At 66.4% G+C, this 12,834-nt stretch overlaps 1 protein-coding gene across 1 annotated transcript; it reads left to right on the top strand.

Moving 5' to 3' along the window:
* The first annotated feature begins 3,151 nt into the window (after positions 1-3,151).
* Positions 3,152-11,662, top strand: SEMA4B (semaphorin 4B). Its single transcript, XM_066328129.1, has 15 exons — positions 3,152-3,215; positions 4,455-4,599; positions 7,003-7,163; positions 7,386-7,448; positions 7,566-7,664; positions 7,777-7,888; positions 8,137-8,253; positions 8,349-8,506; positions 8,698-8,879; positions 8,965-9,115; positions 9,246-9,456; positions 9,537-9,652; positions 9,793-9,956; positions 10,030-10,124; positions 10,267-11,662. The coding sequence occupies exons 2-15, from the start codon at positions 4,512-4,514 to the stop codon at positions 11,040-11,042; spliced, it is 2,493 nt and encodes an 830-aa protein (XP_066184226.1). The 5' UTR covers positions 3,152-3,215; positions 4,455-4,511; the 3' UTR covers positions 11,043-11,662.
* The last annotated feature ends 1,172 nt before the right edge of the window (positions 11,663-12,834 follow it).

Below are 12,834 nucleotides of genomic sequence, written 5' to 3'. Positions count from 1 at the left end.
CGGGCCGGCCCTTTGTTGTGCTGCGGGCGGAGCCCCCCGGAGCCGCCCCCGCACCGCCCCGCACCGCCGGCGGGGGAAACACCCCGGAGCCGCCCCCGGTGCCTGCGGCTCCCGCCGCGCCTCGGAGCCGCCGAGCGGGTGAGCAGCGGGGGGAGCCCCGGGCACGGGGGGCGTGTGAGAGGAGCGAGTGTGCAAGGGGCGGCGTGCGGGCGGTGTGCGTGTGCAAGGGGCGCGCCCGGGCGGCTGCGGGCGGGAGCGCGCGGGTGCGCGTGCACGGGGCTGTGCCAGGGGCGGCGTGTGCACGTGCACGGAGGTCCCCGAGGGACATGTGCGCGGGGGTGTGCGGAGGGGCTGGGAGTGCCTGTGAGTGTGACAGTGCGTGTGTGTGTGTGCCTGTGCGTGAGTGACAGTGTGTGTGCATCGCTGTGTGGCTGTGTGTGTGTGTGTGCCTGTGCGTGAGTGACAGCGTGTGTGCATCGCTGTGTGGCTGTGTGTGTGTGCACCTGGGTGTGCCTGCGTGGGTCTGAGCTGGTGAGTGTGCCAGTGTGTATTGTGTGTTGTGTGTATGTGTTGTGTGTTGTGTGTGTGATATGTGTAGTGTGTCTGTGTGTTGTGGTGTGTGTGATTGTGTGGTGTGTATGATATGTGTTGTGTGACTCTGTGTGTGAGGTGTGGGGTGTGTGTTGTGTGTGTTGTGTGTGTTGTGTGTGTGTGTGTGTGCGGGGTGCAGGCACGCCGGAGGCCATTCCCACAGCCTGTTCCCAGGCATGTGTTTGCCGCCCAGGGTGTGAACATCCCGTGACCTCTCTGCGTGTGTTTACATGTGCCGGGTGTGCGCACGCCACGCCAGGTTGTGGTGCTGGGGACGGGCGTCACAGGCTGCTCACGGCGAGGCATGTTAGTGCGTGCTCAGGGCTCGGACATGCGTGTGTGCAGCGTGTCCCACACGTGGGATGTGCCCCACACACCTGCGGGGTGAACTCGTGCTGTGTGTCCCAAACATGTGGCCACAGCACCTCCCTGGTTCCTAGGCAGCCCCTGGTCTTGGGGCACAGGGAGGGTCGGGGTTCCACAGGCTTTTGGGTCATCCCTTGGGCTCTAGTGCCTGCTCCGGCTGGGCCTGGGGCTGTTTGGAGGCTGGAACCCCTTCTGACCCCAAGGAGCAGCAGGGCAAGGCTAGCAAGAGTGCTACAGGATCAAGGATGCTGTGGGGCTGAGGAGACCAGTGCTGGTTTGGGGTCTGCAGAGTCAGGACAGCCTGGGAAGGGGGCACCCATCCTTGAGCCTGGACCCTCCATTTCTGCACTGCTGGGAGCTGACATGCCTGTGCTCAGTCCATCACCTCGCTGCCCCCAAGGATGCTCACTGGCTGGGGTTCCTGCCAGCCATCCCTGCCCTGTGCCAGGGCTGCCCAACCAGGAGTGGGGGCCCAGGACAGCACCCTGTGTGCCCTGCAGCTCACCAGGCAGGCAGAGTGGGGTGCAGGCAGGTGCTGACATCCCAGGGGACAGGTGGACTGTGGAGATAACCTGTGATCCCCAGAACTGACCCTGCCACAGTGCAGAAGTGATAGGAGAAATGAGTCAGGAGTGTGTTGTGGGGTACCCAGTGCCCTGGGTGCAGGTGCCCCACAGCGCCCTGCCAGAGCAAAGGGGATGCAGCGGGGGGCTGGCTGTGTGCCACAGTCAGACAGCACCAGTGCCCCAGCGAGATGTCCTGGCAGTAGGGTCTGAGCTCATGGTGGGCCAGAGAGACAGCGGCCAGCGCAGCTTGGCCCCGTGGGAGGCCCTTGGCTCAGGCAGGGTGTCACAATGGGGGATGCCCCTGGGCCCCGTGGGGAGCCCTGCCAGAGTGTCAGGCCAAAGGCTGCCTCAGCCCCTCGTCCTGCTTGAGGGCCGTCCCAGGAGGCTGTCAGGATGCAGCCAAGGGGAGCCATGTCCCTGCACCACATCCAGCTGTGGGTACCCCCTCTCCAGCGACACCCGCGGTCTGCGGGCAGCCGGCGCCGAGCAGCTGGGGCTGGAGCATCTGTGTGACTGTGCAGGGCCCGCAGCCGCGCACTGCAGGTGTGCATGCAAGCGTGCTCACACACTCTGCGTGTGCATGGCTGAGAGCAGGGACTGCCGGCTGCTGTCTGGCAGCTCCCAGCAGCCAGCCGAGCCGGGGGCGTGCGTGTGAGCCCCGGAAGGTGGGGAGAGCCCGGGCGTGTGGGCTGTGTGCGAGCCGGGTGCAGGTCCCCAAGCAGAGGCCGTGCCCGTGCTGCCAGCCGTGCTGGGGCAGGCTGCAGAGGTGGGAGCTGGTGGGCAGCAGCAGCAGCAGCAGCGAGGCACACGCAGTCCCCCTGCTCTGTGCAGACAGCAGCAGCACCCGGCTCCGTCACCGCCTTCCCAGGCACCCACTTCCAGCGGGAACGGGGTGGCGGGCGCTGGCGTGGGAATTTGGTGCAGAAACCGCTGCCCCACCTGCCTGCTGACCCCAGGCCACAGGTTTTGGTGCTGCCCAAACAGCCGGAGAGGTTTCCCCGTTGCCGGCAGTGGGCAGGGAGGGTGGCACGGTGCGTGCCAATGCCTGCAGCAGGGCGTGGGGCACGCACAGGCCTGCGCCAGTGCAGAGCGGGGCAGGGTGCTGCGGGTGCCCCCGGCGCTGCCCCGCTGGCAGCTGCGTGGGCAGGACGGAGATAAATGGGAGCTTGGCGTAAACAGCCCTGGCTGCCAGCAGCGCTGGAGTGGTGCTTAAAGGCACAGGCTCTGGCCTGGTTCTGCTGCCTGCTTCTGCCCTCCTTTTCCCTCCCTGCCTGCCCCTTCCCTCCCCTCCTGCCCCTGCCCTCCCTGCTCACCCCAGAGCTGCTGCACTCCCCACGGGGGCTCCCGTCCTCACTGCATGCCATCACACCAGGGAGTTGACACAACACTACCACAGCCGTGCACGGGTAACAGCCAGGTCCCTGGAGCCCCCCAAGAGGTGGCATGGGGCAGGAGGCCATGGCTACAGGGTGAGTGCCTGCTCCCACCCCATTCAGGGTGCTGTGCTTGGCCAGGTGACGTAGAATCCTGTCTGTGTGCCACTTCCAGGGCAAAGGTGCTGATAAGGCTGGGGTGGAGCTGTGGGCCTGTCCCAGCCTTGGGAAGGAACATCAAACTCCAGCGGGACAGGAAGGGAGCAAAGTCGATTTGGGGGCAGAGGGGCACACCACAGCCCCAGCCCCTGGACATCAGGTATGGCCTGTGAGTGGGCACTGGCCGGCAGTGTCGAGTCAGCAGTGTGGGATACGGGCACAGCTGTCCCAAGAGCGTGGGCAGAGGCATCCAAGGAGTGTGGATACAGTTGTCCCGGGAGTGTGGGGAGAATTTCCCCTGGGCAGGGGGCTCACAGTGGGTCCCACCGTTGTGGTCCAGGGATGGGGCTCACCAAGAAGGACATGGGAAGCTCTGCCCCACATTGGGAGGGCAGCGCTGGGTACCCTGGCCCCAGGAGAGCTGCCTGCTGCAGGGGAATCCCGGGACCCCCTCCCTCAGTCCCCCTGTCCCCGTTGCCGTGGTGATATAAGGAGCTGTCATTAATAACAGTTGCGTGGGAGCGGCTGGCCGGGTGGGCAGTGCTCTGAGGGCTGTGGGGGCTGTGAGCACTCCCCACACCTCGCCAGGGACAGAGCCCCCCGAGGGCCAGGCACAGGATCTTGCCCAGCACTGCCTGCTCAGCCGCATGGCCACACCGGGACCCCCGGGACGAGCACAGGGGCTGGCAGGGTTGTGTGTTAACCTGTGAGGACAGCGGTGCCGGCCAGATGTGCCCGCGGTGGGGCTGGCTCAGGCGCCCCGTGGTACCCCCTGGCTCCCGAGGGAGGGCAGGGAGCGCTGGGCTGTGCCGGCCAGAGCCCCCAGCCCCAGGAGAGCGGCCGTGGGGCACAGCTGAGGGGCGAGGGGATGGCTCTGATAGCAGCCATGGGGCCGAGCTCTTCCCAGGACAGTAGGACACTCCCGGGACAGCTTTTCCGGGAACAACAAAACACGCTCCCAGCCAGCCCCTCCTGGACCAGCCCCCGGGATCCCGGCCCGGCGGATCCTGCCGCGGGGATGGGGGAGGTCGCAGGGAGTCCCCAGCTGCCGCTAGCGCCGGGGACAAAGCCCCGGCCCCTTCGGACCGTGACGGGGCGGGGGCCGGCTCGCACTGGGGCGGCGTGGGGGCGGTACCGGGGGGGACCCGCCCGCTGCTCTTCCGAGCGGCCCACCCCGCCCGGGGCACCGGCGGGGGCCGGGGGGCTGCGGCCGATCGGTACGGCCGGGGACGCCTGTGTGCTGCTCGGGAACGGACCAGAAAGGCTCGGGCGGGGCTCTCACGGTGCCTGCTGCTCCCGGTGCCGAGCGGCGGGCCGGCAGCCCCGGGGCGGGGCGGAGCGGGGCGGCGGGGGCCGGGCCGGGCCGTATCAAGCCGCTGAGCCCCTTCTCTCCCCGCAGGTCTGCAGCGCCCGGGCGGCTTCGCGGCCGCGGCGGAGCCCCGCGGCTCGGTCCGGGATGGCGGCGCGGCCGGTGCTGCCGGTCCTGGCGGCGCTGCTGCTCTCGGCGGCTCCGGAGCCTGTCCCGCGAGTCAGCCTGCCCTACGGTGAGTGTCCGCTGACCTTCGGTGGGTGAGGGTTCGCCGGCACCGGGGAAGGGAGCAAGCCCCCGCCGATGGCTCCGGCTTGCGTCTCCTCCGGGACGGCGGAGCGTGCCGCGTCCCCCCGGGCTGGAAACGCCGTGTGACAGCCCCGCCAGCTCCCCACGACACGGGGAACCCTCTGTCGGCGGGACACAGAGCGAAGGCTGGGGCAGAGCCCCGGGGATGCTGCGGGGTGTAGGGACACGCACCCCCGTGTCCAGACCCGCGCCGAGGGTGGGTGTGTGTGGGGCACCCAGGGGACTTGTGCCTCCGCAAGCAGGGCAGTGGTGGCGGCCGTGTTCTGTACAAGGTGAGGGGGGCTGAGCCGGCCGGGGGGCTCTGCCCGTGGGCTCCTCCCTGCTCACTGTGTCCCTGGGGACGGGGACACGCCACAGCCCCTTACTGTGCGGTGCTCAGCTCTGGACGGCTGTGAGCCCCACTGCAGGCACTTGTCAGCTGCATGGCCCCAGAGTGCTGGGGGCTGCGCTGGGCAGGGGCCAGGGAAGGACATCTGGGAGGGTGCTAGGCCAGGCAGAACTGTAACAAGTGGGAGGCCTGGTTACAGCCCCCTCCTGCCCTGCAGAGCCCCTCGCACCTGGCACAGTCTGGGGGAGCCGTGCCCTGGCAGCTGTGCTGTGTGGGGGAGCCACCCATGGCTGTGCTGCCAGAAGGTGGCTGGATCCAGCTGCTGCCGGCCAGCAAAGCCCATCCCGTCCTGTGCTGGCCGGCCTGGGAGGGTGCCGTGGTTTGGGCAGCTGCGAGCGCTCCCTGGCTCAGCCTGCTGCAGCTCACTGGTGTAGATGTGGCCGCACCACATGCTCCCATGACCGCTGGCCACGGCCGTGGTGGCTCCAGCAGATGTGGGACCTGCTGAGCTGGACGAGAGGCTGGGACCCAGCGAGACAACCAGCTCGGCGTCATGCCCTGCTGTTCTGTGCCATGTCGAGCCATGCTGCCTGGCCCTGCCTGCACAGACCGGTTCTGCCCTACACTCTACACACCTGTAAGGCTGTGGGAGCTGTGGGGCTGCAGCCACGGGCAGTGCCTGGGGACCCCGGCGATGCGGGAGGAGCTGGGCAGGGAGCACGGGCCGGTGGCCAGTGTGTGCCCGGTGGTGGCTCCCATGGAGCGTGGCCACGTGGGGCTGTGGCTGGTGGGAGGGAGGAGCTGGGAGCTGCTCCGCTGGGAGCACTGGATGTGCCTGCAGCAGGTTTGTCTGGAAGAAGCAGGTCTTGTCCTGACAGGTCCCTGGCAGCCACACCAGCAGCTAGCTCCCTGTGCCGGCACAGCTCTGCAAGGCCCAGGGGCCCCGCTGCCCCTCCGCTGCTGTGCCCGCCATGGGTGGCATCACCCCGTCACTAGGGTACAGGCCCCTCACAGGGGGATGCCCTGGGGCATCAGCTTCTTCCTCTCTGCACCACTGTGGGAGAGCTGGACGGGTGCTGGGGCCAGCTGAGCCCCCCAGAGTGGGGGAGATGCTGCCCCATCTAGAGGCACCTGGGGTTTGTGGAGCAATGGGAGGTGAGAGCCATGGGGTCTCACCCCACAGCATCATTGCCCCACAGCTCCTCAATTCCTCACACTTACTCTCACCAGGCAGGACCTGGCAGGAGCTCTGGGGTTATCCTGGTGGGACTCTGGGAGCAGGCAGGGGGCTGGGGGAGCTCAGGGTGTCCCCAGAGTGTCAGGGGTCAGGGAGTTGGCAGCGTGAGTCAGCCCGACGTGTCCCGCTCACACAGCCGGGCCCATCTGATTCAGAGCGGCAGGAGGAGAGGAAGGGCTTCCGGGGCCAGGCCACCCACGCGGGACAGGACGGGACGGAACGGGACGGGATGGGACAGGACGGGCACTCCCTGACTCAGCATGGCCACCGGCCCGTGTCCGGCACGGGCTGAGCCCCACATCCAGCACCCCCAGCACCGGGCCGAGCGCTGTGTCTGGCAGAGGCTGAGCCCTGCAGGCTGGGGCAGGAAATCCTCCCAGCACTCATCTCCCCCTGCCCTGAGGTTGCGGTCCCTGTAGCGCTGGGCTGGGCTCAGCCTCCTGTGCTGCAGGGCTGAGCTCTAGGGCTGGACATGGCTTGGCAGCTGCCCCAGTGCTAGGCAGGGCTGTTGTGGCATCCTCAGGGCCAGGACACGGCTGTGCCTGGTGGGTGTCCTTGGGCACTATCACAGTCCTGCACAGCTCAGTGCAGTGTGTGGTGCCACGCGTGTCTGGCAGTGTGGACAGAGCCAGATCTGGCCCTGGCTGCGCCAGGTGGGTGGCAGGGCCAAGGTGCTGGGCAGAGGGGCCAGGAGCAGCTGTGGTGCAGGGCCCTGGGGGTCAGGTGCCCGCACAAGGCTGATGCCTGTCGCTCTTGCCCCACAGACTCGGCCGAGAGAGTGGTGCGGCGCTTTGAGGCACCTGGTGTGTCCAACTACACGGCCCTCCTGCTGAGCCCAGACCGTGGAACCCTCTACCTGGGGGCACGAGAACTGCTCCTCACCCTCAACACCAGCAACTTTCGGCCCAGCTCCCCAGTTCGTAGGGTGAGCCCAGGGATGGGCAGGGTGGCCCCTGGGGAGGGAGGGGGCACCCAACTGGCTGGAGTGCAGGGGATCCCCTCCCCACCACCATTTTGGGTCTGTGTGAACCATCATGCATTCAGGAGCAACTGCCCCAGAGCAGGATGTTTGAGGTGGGGAGGATGTGGTTGCTATGAACAAGGCCAAGGAGGGGGTGGGCTCCCAGTGACTGTCCCTTCTCCACAGCTGCTGTGGAGTGCAGATGAGGAGAAGAAGAGGCAATGTGTCTTCAAGGGCAAGGACCCCCAGGTGAGCCCCATTGCCAGCAGACAGCGGGGGCTGTGGTGGGTGTGGGCAGTGCCCTGTGCAGGGTGGCTGTGAGCCAGCTGAGCTAAGGGCTGAGTTGGTTCCTCTGACTCCCCACAGAGGGACTGTCACAACTACATCAAGCTGCTGCTGCAGCTGAACAGCACCCACCTGTACACCTGTGGGACCTGCGCCTTTAGCCCAGCCTGCACCTACATCGTGAGTACAGGAACAGGATCCCCAGCAGGTCCCCCCATGCCATCAGGGCCCCGCAGTGGGGTCCTTGGCACTGGGACAAGTGCTGCTGGCTCACAGCCTCATCCCGCTGCAGAATGTGCAGCACTTCAGCCTAGAGCGGGACGCCTCGGGGAAGGTGGTGTTGGAGGACGGGAAGGGACGCTGCCCCTTTGACCCTGAGTACCGCTCCACAGCTGTCATGGTCGGTAAGGCACGACACTCTGGGACCCTGGCCCTTCCTCCCTGCACTGCCTCAGGACCCCTGCTGTCCCTGTGCCATCCTGGAGCCCTCAGCCTCCCTGCAGTGCCCTGGAGCCTTTGCCCTCGTCCATGTGCCTCCTGCTCCCCTGCATCTGCCCGGCCAAGCTGAGGCCAGGCTATCACAGACCCCAGCAGGAGGCAGGGCTGTGCTGGTGGTGTGTGGCAGGTCCCAGCAGGAACATGTCTTTGGCAGATGGCGAGCTCTACGCCGGGACTGTCAGCAACTTCCAGGGCAATGAGCCGACCATCTCCCGCAGCCAGGAGAGCCGCATCGCCCTCAAGACTGAGAACTCCCTCAACTGGCTGCAAGGTGAGTGCTGGGGCTGGCACGGCTGCTTGGGGTCCCTCTCCCCGACAGTGTGGGAGGGATGGGGCCAGTAGTGCTGAGGGTGCTTGTGTCCCCAGACCCAGCCTTCGTGGGCTCAGCCTACCTGCGGGAGAGCCTCCCTCCTGGCAACCCTGAGGGCGACGATGACAAGGTCTACTTCTTCTTCAGCGAGACCGGGAAGGAGTTTGACTATTTTGAGAACACCATCGTCTCCCGCATCGCACGTGTGTGCAAGGTGGGCATAAGGCAGCAGGGGAGTGTGGGGGCTGTGCCTGGGGTGTGACTCACTGCTGGGGTGAGGGGATGTGGGACCGTTCTGCACATCTCCAAGCCTTGGTGCCTGCACCCCTGCTCTGCACACTCAGCATGTGGGGTTCCCTGTGGCTATGGCCACAGCATGACACCCTGACCCGCTGTGCCACACAGGGGGACCAGGGCGGGGAGCGCGTGCTGCAGCGGCGCTGGACAACCTTCCTGAAGGCACAGCTGCTCTGCTCACACCCTGAGGATGGGTTCCCCTTCAACGTGCTGCAGGATATCTTTGTGCTCACCCCGGGTGAGCTGCGCTGGAGGGAAACGCTCTTCTACGGCGTCTTCACCTCGCAGTGGTGAGTGGTGGGGAGCCAGGGCAGCGCAGGAGGCTCGGCAGAGCCAGGGCCTGATCTTGCCACGGGCTCTGCCTCTCCTCACCAGGAACAAGGGCGGGCTGGGCAGCTCGGCCGTGTGCGCCTTCCCCATGCGCAGCGTGCAGCGTGCCTTCAGCGGGCTCTACAAGGAAGTGAACCGTGAAACACAGCAGTGGTACACGGACACCAGCCCTGTGCCAGAGCCCCGGCCAGGCATGGTGAGTGGCCCCTTGGCACCTGCCCGAGCACAGGAGGCAGCACTGCCCCGTTGCTCTCCTAGTCCCAGTGCCACAACGTGGTACGCACCCACTTCCCCAGTCCCTTCTGAGCCCCTTCCTTTCCCTGCAGTGCATCACCAGCCACACGCGGCACCTGAAGATCAATTCGTCGCTGCAGATGCCGGATCGGGTGCTGAACTTTATCAAGGACCACTTCCTGATGGACAGCCCCGTGCGCAGCCAGCCGCTGCTGCTGCAGAGCCAGCGGCGCTACCAGCGGCTGGGCGTGCACCGCGCGCAGGGGCTGCACGGCACCTACGACGTCCTCTTCCTGGGCACGGGTGGGTGCAGGCGGGCCCTGGCGGGGCAGGGGCTGTGCCACGCAGCCCGGCCCTGCTCAGCACGGCCCCTCTGTTTGCAGATGACGGGCGGCTGCACAAGGCTGTGCGGGTGAACCGCGGTGTGCACATCATTGAGGAGATCCGCCTCTTCCCTGACGGGCAGCCTATTCTCCAGCTGCTGCTGGACCAGGACCAGGCAGGAGCAAGGGCAAGGGGGACACTGGGGGCTCAGCCTGCCTGGGGCAGGTCCTGTTTGTGGGCTGGGGGATGGAAACCTGGGAAGGCCGGGGTGTGCAGGAGCCCACCCCAGTGACCCCAGCGTGTCCCCTCCTGCAGGGCCTTGTCTACGCAGCCACCTACACGGCAGTGGCCCAGGTGCCCTTTGCCAACTGCAGCCTGTACCGCAGCTGTGGGGAATGTGTGCTGGCACGGGACCCCTTCTGCGCCTGGAGCCGCGGTGGCTGCCGCAGGGTCACCCCACATTCCCTGGCACACTCACAGTAAGTGCTGCACCCTCTGCCATCCGCCTGCACCCCATGGCACCCCACTGCCCTGTCTTCACTCTGTTCCCAGGTTCTGGGCACAGGACATTGAGAATGCTGACACGGAGCGGCTCTGCCAGCTGGCTAATGCCTCCCAGCCCCGTCCCCGCATCCTCCTGACCACAGGTGAGCTTCCTCTGGTGCTGCTGTGTGAGTGTGTGATCCAGGGGCTCCCACACATCCCAGATTCCTGCTCCACCACACTCCCATCCGCCCCCTGCCCACAGCTGGGTCCCCTCCCTGATGTTCCCATGGGTTGTCTCTGCAGGCTCAGGGGCCCAGTGCCAGCAGATCCAGCTACCTCCCAATGCAGTGCGGCCGCTGCCGTGCCGGCTGCTCTCCAACCTGGCCTCCCGGCACTGGCTGCACAACGGGGCACCTGTCAACGCCTCCTACCTGGTGCTGCCCGACGGGGCCCTCATTCTGGTGGGCAGCCCAGAGCGTGCAGGCACCTACGAGTGCTGGTCGCTGGAGGAGGGATTCCGCAAGCTGATGGCCAGCTACTGCGTGGGCGTGCAGGAGGCAGCCCTCGGGCCAGCAAACTCTGGCAGGAAGGTGGCCGCTGGCCACGACACCCTGGAGACAGTCAGCACGTCCCGGAGCACCTCAGCAGTGGGCAGCACTGCAGCACGGCTGGAAGGCAAAACCTACTGGACAGAGTTCCTGGTGATGTGTGTGCTCTTTGCTGCTGCCGTCCTCGTGCTGGCCTTCTTTGTCCTGCACCGACACCGTGACGGCATGAAGGCCTTGCTGGAGCCCGGGGACCCCACCAGGCACCAGAAGCCACCTCGCAAGCCAGTAGAGAGCCTGCCCCTGAATGGCAGCAACCTGCCCAGCACAGCTCCTGAGCACAAGGGCTACCAAGCCCTGCAGGACAACTACATCGTCAGTACCCCCGTGCATGAGCCCCCAGGACCCCCACGCACCTTCTCTGAGTCAGAGAAGAGGCCTCTCCACGTCCGTGACAGCTTCGTGGAGGTGTCTCCTGCCTGCCAAAGACCCCGGGTGCGCCTGGGCTCCGAGATCCAGGACTCGGTGGTGTGACAGGGATGAGAGCCAAGCCCTCGGCCACCACTGCCTCTGCTCTGCTGAGCCTCGCCGGACCGTGCACCACTGCCAGGGTCCGTGTTGTCTGTGTGTGCATGCCCAGAGCCTGGCACCCACACTCTGCGGCAGCACCCACCAGCCAGTGGGGTCTGGAGCCTCGCAGGCTCCCTGGGCATCACCTTGGTACTTGTGGCTGTGAGGGGTGCCACACGCCTTCCGGGGACCTGCAGGACGGTTCCAGCCCAGCGTCCCTGCTGCAGGGATAGACACGGTTCCTGGCTCAGGCTGCTGGTGCGGCCCCGGCTCTGCCAGGCCCTGTCCCCCTCTATGCAGGGGGCAGGAGGGGGCGGCCGCAGACCCCTTGTGCCCCAACTCACTGTGACGTCCTGCTGCGGGACCCAGGGCCACGCGTGCGGCTGGGCGGTGCCGGCCCCGCGGCATGTGCTGTGTGTCTGTGCTTGGTTCGTTTTTGATATGTGGAAAATGTGAATTGTGTCCGGGGAAGGGGAGCTGGGAAACAGCTTCCCACTGCACTGAGTGGGCAGGGAGACCCTCGCAGCCCCATGTGCGTGTGCAGAGATGTCTGCTGTTTTTATATAAAGTCCTTCAGACACGTGTGTGTGCAGCAGGGCTGAGTGCTTTCCTAGGCCAGAACCATCCCGGCTGGCCCAATGGAGAGGAGCCATGTCTAGCTCTCGCTGCAGTCAGAGGAAGAGCTGCCCATGGCTTCAGAGGGGGGCAGAGGACTGTGCTGGCCATCAGATCTGTGGAGTTCTCTCATGTGCTTGGTTGAGCATTGGGCCAGGGCACGCGGGGCCCTGCAGGGACAGTGGCAGTGTGACGGTGGAGGGACACTGCCCAGGGCTCTTCCAGCAGTCCCTGTGACCTACTGGCAGGCTGTCACTTGGGCAGCCCTGGCCTGTCCTGGGGCCATGCCTGGAGGCCCGTGCTGTGGCAGTGTGGTGAGGCAGAGCAGGGAGTCCCTGTGGTAGGGGAGTGCAGAGCAATGGGGTGATGCTGTCCTGGCACCATGAGAAGCAGAAGGCAGACATGACCAGGAGTAAGAAATTTTGGTGCCTGGGGCTGGGAGGAGAGCAGCCCCCAGCAGGAGAGAGGCTGTGGCAGCCCCCTTCCCAGGACCACAGTGTTGTGCTGCATGTGGAACCCACTGCCTGCCTGGGGAGCATCAGGTCCTTGTCCCCATCCTACCTTGCTGTGGGCAGACCCTGGACACTTTGCCAGCAGGACCTGACCCCATGGTGGCCGAGGGCGAGGCCTGGGACCTGCAGTGCTGCTTTTGAGCCCTCACACAACCAGGAAGCACCAGTGGTGCCAGGACAGGGCTGGGGGAAGTGGTGAGCTCCGCACAGAGCTGGCATGTCCAGGCAGGATTCCCCTGAGGGACCAGCACTGCCTTGCTCCCAGCTGGACCCATGCGCTGAACTTCCTGCACAGCCTGTTCTGGGACATCAGAAAAGCCACTGGAGGCGTTGGCTGGTGAGCTGCCAGCAGACACAGCCCTGGGGCTGTAGGGGCAGATACAGTCAGCACCACGGGGCAGTGGGCTGGAAGGGCTGGCAGCGCCAGGAGCAGGAGCCACTGTGTGAGAAAGAGCCATGCCAGAGCCCCGAGAGCCGCCAGCCTCTTTGCCCCAGCACAGGGGCTCTGCGGGGCCAGCCGGACCCACAGGGCTGCTGGCCACAGGCCAGGGCAGAGACAATGCCTGGACAAGGACAAAGGGCCCTGGTGACCACAGTGATGGCACCACTCGCCTGCCCGGGATTCCCCT

The sequence above is a fragment of the Sylvia atricapilla genome, chromosome 13 (assembly GCF_009819655.1).
Source record: "Sylvia atricapilla isolate bSylAtr1 chromosome 13, bSylAtr1.pri, whole genome shotgun sequence".
Classification (NCBI taxonomy): domain Eukaryota; kingdom Metazoa; phylum Chordata; class Aves; order Passeriformes; family Sylviidae; genus Sylvia; species Sylvia atricapilla.
This window is presented reverse-complemented; position numbering and strand designations above follow the sequence as displayed.